Source organism: Lampris incognitus, chromosome 13 (genome assembly GCF_029633865.1).
Source record: "Lampris incognitus isolate fLamInc1 chromosome 13, fLamInc1.hap2, whole genome shotgun sequence".
Classification (NCBI taxonomy): Eukaryota; Metazoa; Chordata; class Actinopteri; order Lampriformes; family Lampridae; genus Lampris; species Lampris incognitus.
This window is the reverse complement of record NC_079223.1, coordinates 21,359,062-21,371,275: the sequence shown is the minus strand read 5'-3', so window position 1 is coordinate 21,371,275 and position 12,214 is coordinate 21,359,062. Positions and strand designations below refer to the sequence as shown.

General features: G+C 46.0%; 1 protein-coding gene across 1 annotated transcript in view; it reads left to right on the top strand.

Moving 5' to 3' along the window:
• Positions 1-2,102: 2,102 nt before the first annotated feature.
• gfra1a (gdnf family receptor alpha 1a) overlaps positions 2,103-12,214 on the top strand; it is a 135,532-nt gene continuing 125,420 nt past the window's right edge. Inside the window, exons 1-3 of the mRNA XM_056291934.1 lie at positions 2,103-2,423; positions 3,016-3,321; positions 4,259-4,339. Coding sequence (XP_056147909.1) covers positions 2,384-2,423; positions 3,016-3,321; positions 4,259-4,339 — 427 coding nt within the window. The 5' untranslated portion in view covers positions 2,103-2,383. The remainder of the gene's footprint in view (positions 2,424-3,015; positions 3,322-4,258; positions 4,340-12,214) is intronic.

Genomic DNA, 12,214 nt, shown 5'->3' with positions numbered 1-12,214 from the left:
GAGTCATCAAATTGTAAGCAGACTTGGCTTAGTTGTCGGGACCGCCTTGAAGTAATTCCCCCCTTTTCTCCACAGGCTTTGCTCGGAGGTATTCGTGGATATGTGAGCTGTTGGTTCGATGAAAAAGTCACTTTGAAAGAGAACACAAGACACACATTGGCCGGCCGCGGCCTATTTGTGTAGGCGCCTTTTCCAGCTAACCATGACCTCATTAATGATAAAGGGTTATCTGGTACCATTTAAATAGCATTTACCGCAACAACACTAAATGAGTCTCTCTCTCTTTCACTCTCTCACTCTCTCTCTCTCCCTGTCCCCCATCCCCTCCCGGTCCTCTCTCTAATGTGCGCAAACTGGGTTGATTTACTATGGTCGCGACCAGCATCTTGATTGATTCTGACCACTCAATGATTTTAATGCAGAGAAAAGCTCACTGACACCACCTTGTCCTTTATTTTTAGCCAAGTGGATAAGCTACGTAGTGCAATCAATAGGCTATCTCTCAGGCGTTATGTCGTTTATGTATTTTCCCGTTATTTGTCTAGTTTGTTTGTTGATTGAATAATAACTAATGAACTAACTAAAAGTAACTTCTATTTCTTGTCAAAGTATTTGCATGGCCTTCTCTAAAAAATGGATCCAAGCGTTCTATGGCTTTTGAGGTAAAGCAGCTTGCACAAAGTCGCAGAAAGTCGGCTACACTGTGCAACACATCACACCACGGTGGCCCAGTGGTTAGCACTGTTGCCTCACAAGCAAGAAGGTGCTGGGTTCGAACCTCCAGGATGTCCCAGGTCCTTTCTGTGTGGAATTTGCATGTTCTCCCCGTGTCTGCGTGGGTTTCCTCCGGGCACTCTGGTTTCCTCCCACCATCAAAAAGACACGTATGTTGACACTCCTGCCTGTGCCCCTGACCAAGGCATTAGGAAGAAATAACTGCAGTTGGTACCCGGGTGCTGCACGGCGGCTGCCCACTGCTCCCCGCTACACAGCAAGGATGGGTTAAATGCAGAAAATGAATTTCGTTTGTATGTATGTATAATGACAAATAACGTGTATTCTATTCTAGTCTATTCTGTATTCTACATTGATTTCATAGGCCTGTCATTAATACCAATAGTGTTGTATTCTACTCATTACCGGCAGATGGCGACAGTCAATCGCATCCTCACATTCTCTGCATGTGGACTCGGGACCACCAAGCACAGGGCTTGAACAAGCGCAAGGCGACTCAGAAACGTAAAAACAAAACAAAAAACAACTGTTTTTTCTGTGGCTTTCATGATATGTCAGTGTTATTCCAATGCCCCTGCGTTACCCTAAAGTGTACTCTCATATACAGAGAGTCCAGACGGCAACGACTGTCTCAGAAACTTTTTTTCGGCAATTGGAAAAGTGCATGAATCGCCCTACCGGGGAATTGTGAAGAACGTCACACATGTCCCAGATGGACATTTCATCGAGTATTTTGTGTGTTGGGGTTTTATGGGCCATAACCTCCAGTCAACATATTTATTTAAGTTTGACTCATGCTCATCAGGAACAGTTCAAAGTCTAAATGAAAGCTGTAACCAGCAGCTCATCGCCGCACCTGGAGTGGTGCGTATCCAGTATCGTGCCTGGCTGAATTAATTGCACAGATGCTATTGACCTGGGCCATACGCATCAAGAGGGTGGGGATGGGGGGGGGGTTTACAACGTCTTAAATGAGACCATATGCCCCCCGCAGTCGTTGATGGTTACTAACTCAGACCTGCTGCTGATACAGGATATTCATTTTCACTGAAAAGTGGAGTTAGTCGCGTCTGGGTCAGAGCCGGGGCGCTGACACAGCCGGGACTCGCCGCCGCTGGATCGTGTTGAGTGCGCCAGTGAGGACTGGGACTCAAGTGGGTTGGCAAGCGCTCAGACACACACACGCATACACACGCGCACACACACACACACACACACACACACACACACACAGACGCGGGCAACCAACTCGCTGGAGCTGCTCGGATCCCTCATCTTTGTCTTCTAGTTTTGATTTGAGACCACACGGTGGGTGGGTGGGGGGGGAGAGGAAAAAGCACTAGAAGAAGAAGATAACATTTCGGAGGGGCTGCTTGACAGACAGACAGACAGACAAGACGAGACAGAACTGGGGCCACTTTTCGGAGGTGGAATATTTCGCATGAGGCGAGCCGGGTCTCTTCTGTACAGCGGAGCGCGCGCAGCCCTGGTGTTTTTCCAATGGATGTCAGTGCAGTCGAGCTGCCTTGGGAATTAAACCGCTCTTAAGTCGCTTCTAAATCCCTTCCGTTTATTTATTTATTCACGTTTTTTTTTGGAGGGGGGTGGGGGGTCGTTCCAGCGACCGTTTCATACGGAAAGAAAGACGATGATCCTCGCTACTCTCTATACCGTTCTCCCTCTGTTAGGTAAGTTTCATCCCCACATGCCGGATAACCATTCGGTAACTCCATAGGCATTATTAATATTAATAATAATATTAATAATAATCATTTGGCGAGCGAAGTGTATCGGCTGTAAATGTAAAGCCGTCCAACAATAGAGACGGCGGTCAGCTCGTATAGTGAGACGGGATGGTCAAAACTGAGGCAAAAGTCATTAAGTCGCTCCAGCCTGGTGGGGCAATAGTGGATGTAGGGGAAATTAAAGGGGGTCAGTGTGGCAACTAAACCCCGCACGGCTCGCGACCGTACCGCGGGCTCAAAGGAAGCAGGAGTGAACTTTTTCTGTGAAGTCATTCAGCGGACCTGGCGATGCTGTGAACGCGCCGCTACGTTGTTGTGTTTTATTAAACATAGCATACGCTATGCGTACTCTTCTATGTAATACGCATGGTTGTACACTGTACACCCCCACACCGAGACCCCCTCTGATCCCCAATATCTTAATCCCTGAAGGCAGCTTTCAAACTGCTTAATCTCTGAGTATTTATTATGAACAAACAAAAAGATTGGGAACAATTGCTATTATTATTAATATTATTTTATTTCTCTCGCACAGATGTGTTATCCTATGCTGAGGACAATGTGCTCGCCGGGTCCAGCCGGCTGGACTGCGTGAAAGCCAGCGAGCAGTGTTTGAAGGAGCAGGGGTGCAGCAGCAAGTACCGCACCATGAGGCAGTGCGCGGCGGGGGGGAAGGAGAGCAACTTCAGCATGGTGGCCGGCATGGAGGCCAAGGACGAATGCCGAAGTGCCATGGACGCGCTGAAACAGAGCCCCCTGTACAACTGCCGGTGTAAAAGGGGCATGAAGAAAGAGAAGAACTGTCTGCGCATTTACTGGGGGATCTATCAGACGTTGCAAGGTTGGTAGGCTGTATGGCCCAGATCTGATATCTTTGACAGGGCACAACAGATGTAAAGGAAGCGCCATAGGACCGTTAACTGACGCAAAGAGATGGGAGCTGCCTGTCTGCAAGCTTTGTGACCTGTTCGGTATTGCAGCGCAAGTATGATGATCAGTTGCACCCCCCTCCCCCCTGTCATCCAAGGGAGGCACTATGTATTCCCCAAACCCCTCCTCCCTCCCCAGCTTGGCCCTCTCAACCCCTCTACCCCCAACCAACTCTCTCTCAACACACACACACACACACACACACACACACACACACACACACACACACACACACACACACACACAGCTGTCATTATAGCACTGTTATTGTGCACAACTGCAGTTTTTCTCAAATATAACCCAGACCCTGTTCCTGGAGATGGTTCTGGGTAGCCCAGTTACTGTCTGACCTGCTGAATCACTTCCCTAATAGGCATGAAGCCCCTCAGTGCTGGCAGTGTCATCTTAAACAGTGGATAGCAGGGGGCCCTTTAGTTCCTAAAGTGTGTCCACTCCGTTTCCAGTGAGTTGACTTGCAGTTGTGCAACACAGCTGACCAACCTGCCTAATCAAGCGTGTTGCTGTGTGCCACCATGGATATCGACTGACCCAAATAACCCATGTCACATGCAGGCCAATGTGAGGGAAGTGAAATGATAAACAAAACACAAGGGGAACAACAATGAGCCCATGAATTATATCTATCTATATATCTATCTATCTATCTATCTATCTATCTATCTATCTATCTATCTATCTATCTATCTATCTATCTATCTATCTATCTATCTATCTATCTATCTATCTGTGTGTTTCTGCTTGTCTCTGTATCCGTCCATTCCCAACATCTGTCTGTCTGCACACTTAGCCTCTTATTTATTTTTAACAGCAACTAATATCCATTACAGGTAATGATTTCTTGGAGGACTCTCCATATGAGCCTGTGAACAGTCGTCTTTCTGACATATTCCGCCTGGCTCCCATCATAGGTAAGGACACCTTTTCTATTTTTACAGAGGCTCTCATTCTGACACAAAGCTTCTTTTTTTTAATCTTCTTTGTCACTTTTCCTTGTCAAGGCAGGACTGTGGTCTAATTAGTGTCCAAACTATGCATGCTTTCAGTGACGGTTTTCAGTGTCAAGTATTTATCCTCCCTGATATGCTCATACATTCCCTCTGTTTCTCCCATCGTTTTTACCCCAAACCCACCGCATGCTTGCTGTACATGAAGGTGCATGGGGAGCTATAGTTCTGAGCGTGCTCTGTGTGTGAACAGGAGTGCCGTCAAGCCACTCGTTTGACGGAGGATTCTTTGTTATGCTTGATGCTGCTGCAATATTTCGTTGTGGTCGTGGTCAGTTAACTTTGCTCGACATTGTATTCGCTAAAATCTTCTTGAAATCTTCTCTGACTGAGAGTGACTAGGCCAGGGAGTAAGGGTGGGAGCTGGGAGAGGTCGACAGGCATTCTCTTATTCTACTCTGTGTGGCCTCTAGATGGCGATGTTATTCCCTTATCCACAACCTGCACAGCTGGCCCAATAAAATCCCATAGCTGGGTCTGAAGTGGGTGTTTTAGAGAGTGATGCACACCTTCGGTTCATTCATGTAACTGTTAATTTTTTTTCCTGGTTAAAATTAAAGTGATGAATTCCTTGTCGAAAATTTAAAAAAAAAATGTTTTCACTCGTCCATCTTAAAGGAGCAAAGCCTGTTATTTTGTCCCCTTTTACTGAGCAGTACCTTTGTTTACCTTTCGTCGGCAAGTTTCTCTCACAATAAACTAAATAACCAAAATAACCAAATTAGTCTTTTTTTAAATGGTAGGTGGGGTCCAGGATGTGTTATCTAAATATCTGGGAAGATGGTGTTATCCAGCTTAAAAAGGTCTGGTCTTTATGAGAACTGAGCACCGGTTACTTCAGCTGAGGGCCCTTGACCTCAAGCACCAACAGAAAAATGACACCTATTCATGTATTTACCACATTATTCTCCCCACACTCCCTGGCCACAGAAGAAGGTAGATTACATCCAACAACAACAAAAAGGGCCTCAATACACCAACCCTGAGGAAGAAGAGAAACCTGCAAACCACCAAAAAACTGAAGCATATACAGTATGTGAAACACAGGATCAGAGTTCAGTGTGCAGGCATGCAACAGCTCTCCGCGCGTCCCCTGAGCAGTGGGCTTCTGCAGCGAGGACGGAGAGATTTACGGCATGAGGCTCAGCGAGACAAGGTGCTCCTTATTTGCCGTCGGAAAACCTCTTTATGTTGATTGACGGCTTCGCATATATCTCTCTTACTCAGCGATGGAACTCCAGAACGACCCGGCTCTGTCATTAAAGCATAGTTATAAAGCAGCTGTGTGTGTGTTTGTGTGTGTGTGTGGGAGGGGGGTGTGGGGGGGTGCATTGGGGGCTCTGGGGAAGGCATCGAGAGTGACGGGAGAGATGCAGAGCATGATGTTAGGAGGGAGTGGGTGAGTGAACGGGCGAAAGCTGAGCATGAAGCAGAGGAGGAGAACAAGGTAACGGGGGATAGAGAACGGGAGAGACGAACAACTCAATGTTAAAGAGCACATCTGTCTGCTCCCTGGTTTTAGGTGATGCCTACTGCGCTATCTTAAAAAAAAGGACAAAAATCGGGGAGAAGAGTGGCAGTGGGGGGCTGCGGGCGGGGGAGTCTGGATTACGACGGGCGAAACACCGATCACACAGGGCCGTGACGCCTTTAAATCTAATGATGTAGCATTCTGTAAAGGCCCTACCCTGATGATACATCCAGTGATTTATGGCGGCTGAAGGTTTGATACACCAGAAACAGCATGGAGTCAGATTTAGCTCCTGAAATATTTATGACTCTGCATACACCCTCAAATGTTGACATTATGGCCAGAATTGCTCTCAATTACCCCTAACCAAGCAGACGTACCGGTTAGCGTTCCAGATGCATGCTTTAGTGTGTCACCAGTCTTTGCATAGGAGTCCGATAGCACGGTGAAAGAGGATGGAAGGGTGAACGGGAGAAGCGTCACAGTTGAGGGTGATTCAATGAATGGCAGCGTTGTTGCTGAGAGAACGAGAATTATCAAAAGAGAAAGCACTGGGATCAGTCGGCCCTCCCTGCATATGTTGTGGGAATTAGGAGGGAAAGAGAGGGGGAAAGACAGAGACAGAGATGACGAGAGCTTAGGGCTTGCTTTTGATGGACAGAAATAACATAATACTTCTCAGCTCTAGTGCAGCATCTTGAATAAGTAAACAGCTCCAGGGTTAGGGGGCTCTCACACCTCTTTGTACCAAGGACCTCCAAATACATTCTCAGCAAGAAGGTCCTGGGTTCGAGCCCCAGGGTAGTCCAACCTTGGGGATCATCCCAGGTTGTCCTCTGTGTGGAGTTTGCATGTTCTCCCCGTGTCTGCGTGGGTTTTCTCCGGGTGCCCCGGTTCCTCCCACAGTCCAAAGACATATAGGTCAGGTGAATCGGCCATACTAAATTGTCCCTAGGTGTGAATATGTGTGTGTGTGTATGTGTGTGTGTGTGTCGGCCTCATGATGGTCTGGCAGCCCAATGACTGCTGGGATAGGCTCCAGCATCCCCGCAACCCTGAGCAGGATAAGCGGTTTGGATAATGGATGGATGGATGAATATTTGAATATGTATTGTGTGCTAACATACATGCCTATTTTAATATATAAAGAAGTTTTATAATCGATCATCTTTATAGAATATTCTTCAGCATTATGATATCTTCTCCTGACTTGTAACTATTATTTTCTTAATCACCAGAAAAGTGGTTCCATGCCACTGGCCTTTTGTCAGCACCCTTAGCCCCGTCGTTCTCTGAATATGTCTCATGTTTGTCTTTGTGAGACATTAAGAATCAGTGATCCCAGGCTTCAGGAACAATAGGCTTCCATAATGACCCGCTAATTCTCTAATAGGCCACATACCAGTGCCTGCAGCCACTAATCTCTACTGACACACCACAGCACACACGCAAAGCACATTAATCCATACACACATGCATACATATACAGACATGCATGCAAAATATAGTCTCACACACACACCCACACACACACAAAGTCCAAAGATCCACAAACACCTGTTTCCAACGACACACCTGTCGACGTCAGTCTGATTTCATTAGTGTTGGATGTGACAACGTGCCATATTAGACAGTGAATACTCACACAAGCATTCAGTCATATCCGATATATACGCCTCACTTGACAATTTGCTCAAGTCTGGTGTATGCATCAGAGAGTTCTCAAAGCTGTTTAAAAATAAAAAAAAACAACTGAAGAAAAAAAAACAATTTGCTAAAGTGAGTGTAGTTCCAAATGCAGCGACCCTAATTTAGGGATATTATGCTTATTGCCACTCCACCTTTCCAATCTTTCTCTCTTTATTGCACAGTTGTCATCCACACCACTCAATCACAATGAGTCTCCGGCTTTTGTTAAGCTCAGATTGATGTGCCGTTCTTATTCGTAGTGGCTGTGTGTTAAAATGATGGACAATAAACACTAATTTGGGATCCGACGCGACGCAGGAGAAATCCAGCATATCATTGTGGTGAAAAGAATGGAATGGGTTTGATTTTAAAGGAATCCTGATGAAAGTTGAGAGCTATATACAAACTTGGAGGCGAAACAGCTGCACTCTCATACACTGAGTAGGAGGTTTTCTTCTTTGCAGTCTCACGAGGATAAGATGGCACTGGAGAAGAGGGTGAAAAGCCCTAAGCAAAATGAGTTGCAAAAACTGCAAGAAACACTGTGCACGCACCTGCATGTCAGCACACACATGCTATCATTCACATACACACACACACAACCATGCATGCATGCATTCACACACAGTGGCAGTGCTCGGTTAATTTAGCTAATTATTTTCAGATCTTTACCTGGGGCGGAGTGGTCTTTCTTCTGGGTTTGAGTCTAGTGAGTCATGGCTGAGTATGAGTAGGTCAATTCTCTAATGGAGTCCAACAAAAATATGAAGAACTACTGTTACAGTGGAGAAGATGCCCACTAAAGGAATACTAAATCCACTGGAGCTGCTTTCACAAACATAGAGATAAATATTGAGATGGCTTGGACATGTGTGGAAGAGAGATACTGGGTATAACTGGGAGAAGGATGCTGAATATGGAGCTGCCAGGGAAGAGGAAAAGAGGAAGGCCAAAGAGGAGGTTTATGGATGTGGTGAGGGAGGACATGCAGGTAGCTGGCATGACAGAGGAAGATGTAGAAGACAGGAAGAAATGGATACGGATGATCCACTCTGGTGACCCCTAACAGGAGCAGCTGAAAGTAGTAGTAGTAGTAGTAGTAGTAGTAGAGCTAAACTAATTTTTTTTCTGTACCAATTGTTTGGTACACACACAACATTTGCAGGCTGTTGAATTAAGTACGTTTGAAAATAAAACATATTTAGACATAGAAATAATGTCTAAATGATGACATGCCAGCGTAAGTCACCAGATGCTATGCAGGTGGGGTCGAGCCATTTTGGAGGTGCTAAAAAGATTGAAATAGCAAGGTGGAGCAGAGGTTTGTCCTACATGTGACATCTAGTAATGTATAGCCTTAATTTACTGTTGCACCATTATAAAACTGACCCTAAAACTGTGCCCTAAAATTCCCTCTTTTAGCCTTGTCATAGAAACATTCATTATTGCAGGGAGGGCAGCTGCATAATGTAAGACCTCTTATGTTATCCTTACCTGTGACATGACTCCAAAGTGTGACACGTCATAAGTTTGCCACTGGAATGTGTCTATAAAACCTCTGGACACTTTTACTTATGGCAAGGCATCTTGTAAAGTACCACGATATAAAAGGTGCTCAGTGCCAGTCAGTATTTTCTTTTCTTTTTCTTTTTTGTTGAGTTTGTTTCCCCCTTTTTCTCCCCAACTGTATCCGGCCAATTACCCCACTCTTCCGAGCCGTCCCGGTCACTGCTCCACCCCCTCTACCGATCCGGGGAGGGCTGCACACTACATGCTCCCTCCAATACATGTGGAGTCGCCAGCCACTTCTTTTCACCTGACAGTGAGGAGTTTCACCAGGGGGACGTAGTGCGTGGGAGGATCACGCTGTTCCCCCCCAGGCTCCCCTCCCCCCCAAACAGGCGCCCGATCGACCAGAGGAGGCGCTAGTGCAGCGCGACCAGGACACGGCCAATTGTGTCTGTAGAGATGCCCGACCAAGCCGGCGGTAACACTTTTCTTAGTATTTCTAAACACGAAAGGTAGATCTATCCGGATTTTCTCCAGGGTTTTAAAACACAAGGATGGTTCTGCTTTAGTTCACCTAATCCCAACAAACTTGATTTTTGCCTATGGGCCTACCTTGACATTTAAAAGAAACATCACTCCTCTTCAGCAGGACTCTACCCTTTTCCCATCTTTGAAAAATGTTTAGAAACAGGATGTTTTTTGCTTTTGTTTTTTTTACCCACTTTTTTTTAAAAGGGGTGGGATATGCTACCAACGGGGACAAGTGAGGAGTAGCGATTGGTTGGGATCACTTTTTCATGCATAAGTGACATGTCTGTGTACAAATTTCATATTTGGAACGACGTAGCTCCTGAAGATTTGGACCAGCAGAGGCGCAGTTTTGGCAGAATTACCACAGGACATGCATTTACAACAGACAATTATCATATTTGCACAGTATTTACACACTGGTGGCACTGTGGCCCAGTGGTTAGCACTGTCGCCTCACAGTCAGAAGGTCCTAGGTTCAAGTCCCAGGCCATCCCAGGTCCTTTCTGTGTGGAGTTTGCTGTGCGGAAACCCATGTAACCCATGTCTGCATGGGTTTCCTCCGGGCACCTTGGTTTCCTGTCACCATCAAAAAGACATGCGTGTTAGGGTTAGTACTCCTGTCTGTGCCCCTGAGCAAGGCAATGGAAAGAAGAACTGGAGTTGGTCCCCAGGCACTGCAGCTGCCCACTGCTCCTACACAATAGGATGGGTTATTTATTTTGATATGCTATATTAATCGCCCTGGAGAAATTCCTCTCTGCATTTAACCCATCCTAGCTGTGTAGCTAGGAGCAGTGGGAAGCTGCCGTGCAGCACCCAGGGACCAACTCCAGTTCTTTTCCTATTGTCTTGGTCAGGGACACAGACAGGAGGACTAACCCTAACATGCATGTCTTTTTGATGGTGGGGGAAACCGCAGTACACGGAGAAAACCCACTGCAGACACGGGGAGAATATGCAAACTCCACACAGAGGACAACCTGGGATGACCCCCAAGGTCGGACAACCCCGGGGTTCGAACCCAGGACCTTCTTGATGTGAGGCGTCAGCGCTAACCACTGGGCCACCGTGCTGCCCAATGCAAAGAACAAATTTCATTATAAACTACAATTTCATTGTAACCTACAATGAGAAAATAAAGCAGCTTTCTTCTAATGTTGAGATTTCATCCAGGACTTTTATCTTTCAGAGAAATGTCTACTCTATATTGCACACTTAGGCATATTTAAGTTTGCAGTTGCTCTTTCAGTAGACCTGGAATTAAAAGACACCTTAATATTTTACAATGAGTGAAGGAAAGTAGTAATTCTCGATGGCCTACCAGCTACCTGGCTATCTGACTCATTGTTTTCAAGCAAACCAACTGGATTCATGATGGAACACTTAACAACCGCTGCTGTGTCTGTCGTTTTGGAGACAGAATACAGCAAATCACTCATCTGGATTAAACTGGTCAGTGACATCACAGAAAACCTGGAGCGATAACTTGTATATCAGTTCTCAAAATTAATCGATAAAAATCTTGTACTTTGTTGCAAGAAACAAGAAAAGTTGGCCTTAAGCAAGATTTCATTTGACTTGGCACCCAAAACATGCAAAAACAGAATATGAACACAAACCAGATGAATTCTCTTAACTTCGCTTGCTGTTCTCACCACAATGTTGAGTTCTTGGACATTTTTATTTCCCTCCCCAATTGTACTTGGCCAATTACTCCACTATTCCGAGCCATCCCGGTTGCTGCTCCGCCCCCTCTGCCGATCCGGGGAGGGCTACAGACTACCACATGCCTCCACCGATACATGTGGAGTTGCCAGCCACTTCTTTTCACCTGACAGTGAGGAGTTTCGCCAGGGAGACGTAGCATGTGGGAGGCTCACGCTATTCCTCTCAGTTCCCCCTCCCCCCTGAACAGGTGCCCCGACCAACCAGAGGAGGCGCTAGTGCAGCGACCAGGACACATACCCACATGCGGCTTCCCACCCGCATACACAGCCAATTGCATCTGTAGGGACGCCCGACCAAGCCGGAGGTAACACAGGGATTCGAACCAGCGATTTCCGTGTTGGTAGGCAATGGAGTAGACCTCCACGCCACCCGGATGCCCGAGCTGTGGGACATTTTAATGTAATTCAAGACGTCCATTAATTTTTTTTCTTCAATTTTGTGTTTTAAAGCCAATACAGTCGTCCAAACAAACAGCCTGTAACTACTAATGCCTGGCTACTCTGGAATGTCATGGTAGGAAGCCAGAATCCTAATAAAATAAAATGTCAGTTCTACTACACCTGGCTTTTATCAGACTCGGAACTAAGAAAATAACTTGTATGATCCACGGACTATAAAATAGCAAAGTGAAATGTCAGCGGTTGAAATTAGTACAGAGTAAATCAATAGTTGTTTTTGTAATTCCTTGCATGAAAGGTTAGCCATGTCCAGCTTTTATTATTAATTTGAAGAAAAAAAAAACAAGGGAGCAGCACGGTGGTGCAGTGGTTAGCGTGGTCGCCTCACAGCAAGAAGGTCCTGGGTTCGATCCCTGGGTTAGTTCAACCTTGGGGGTCATCCCAGGTCATCCT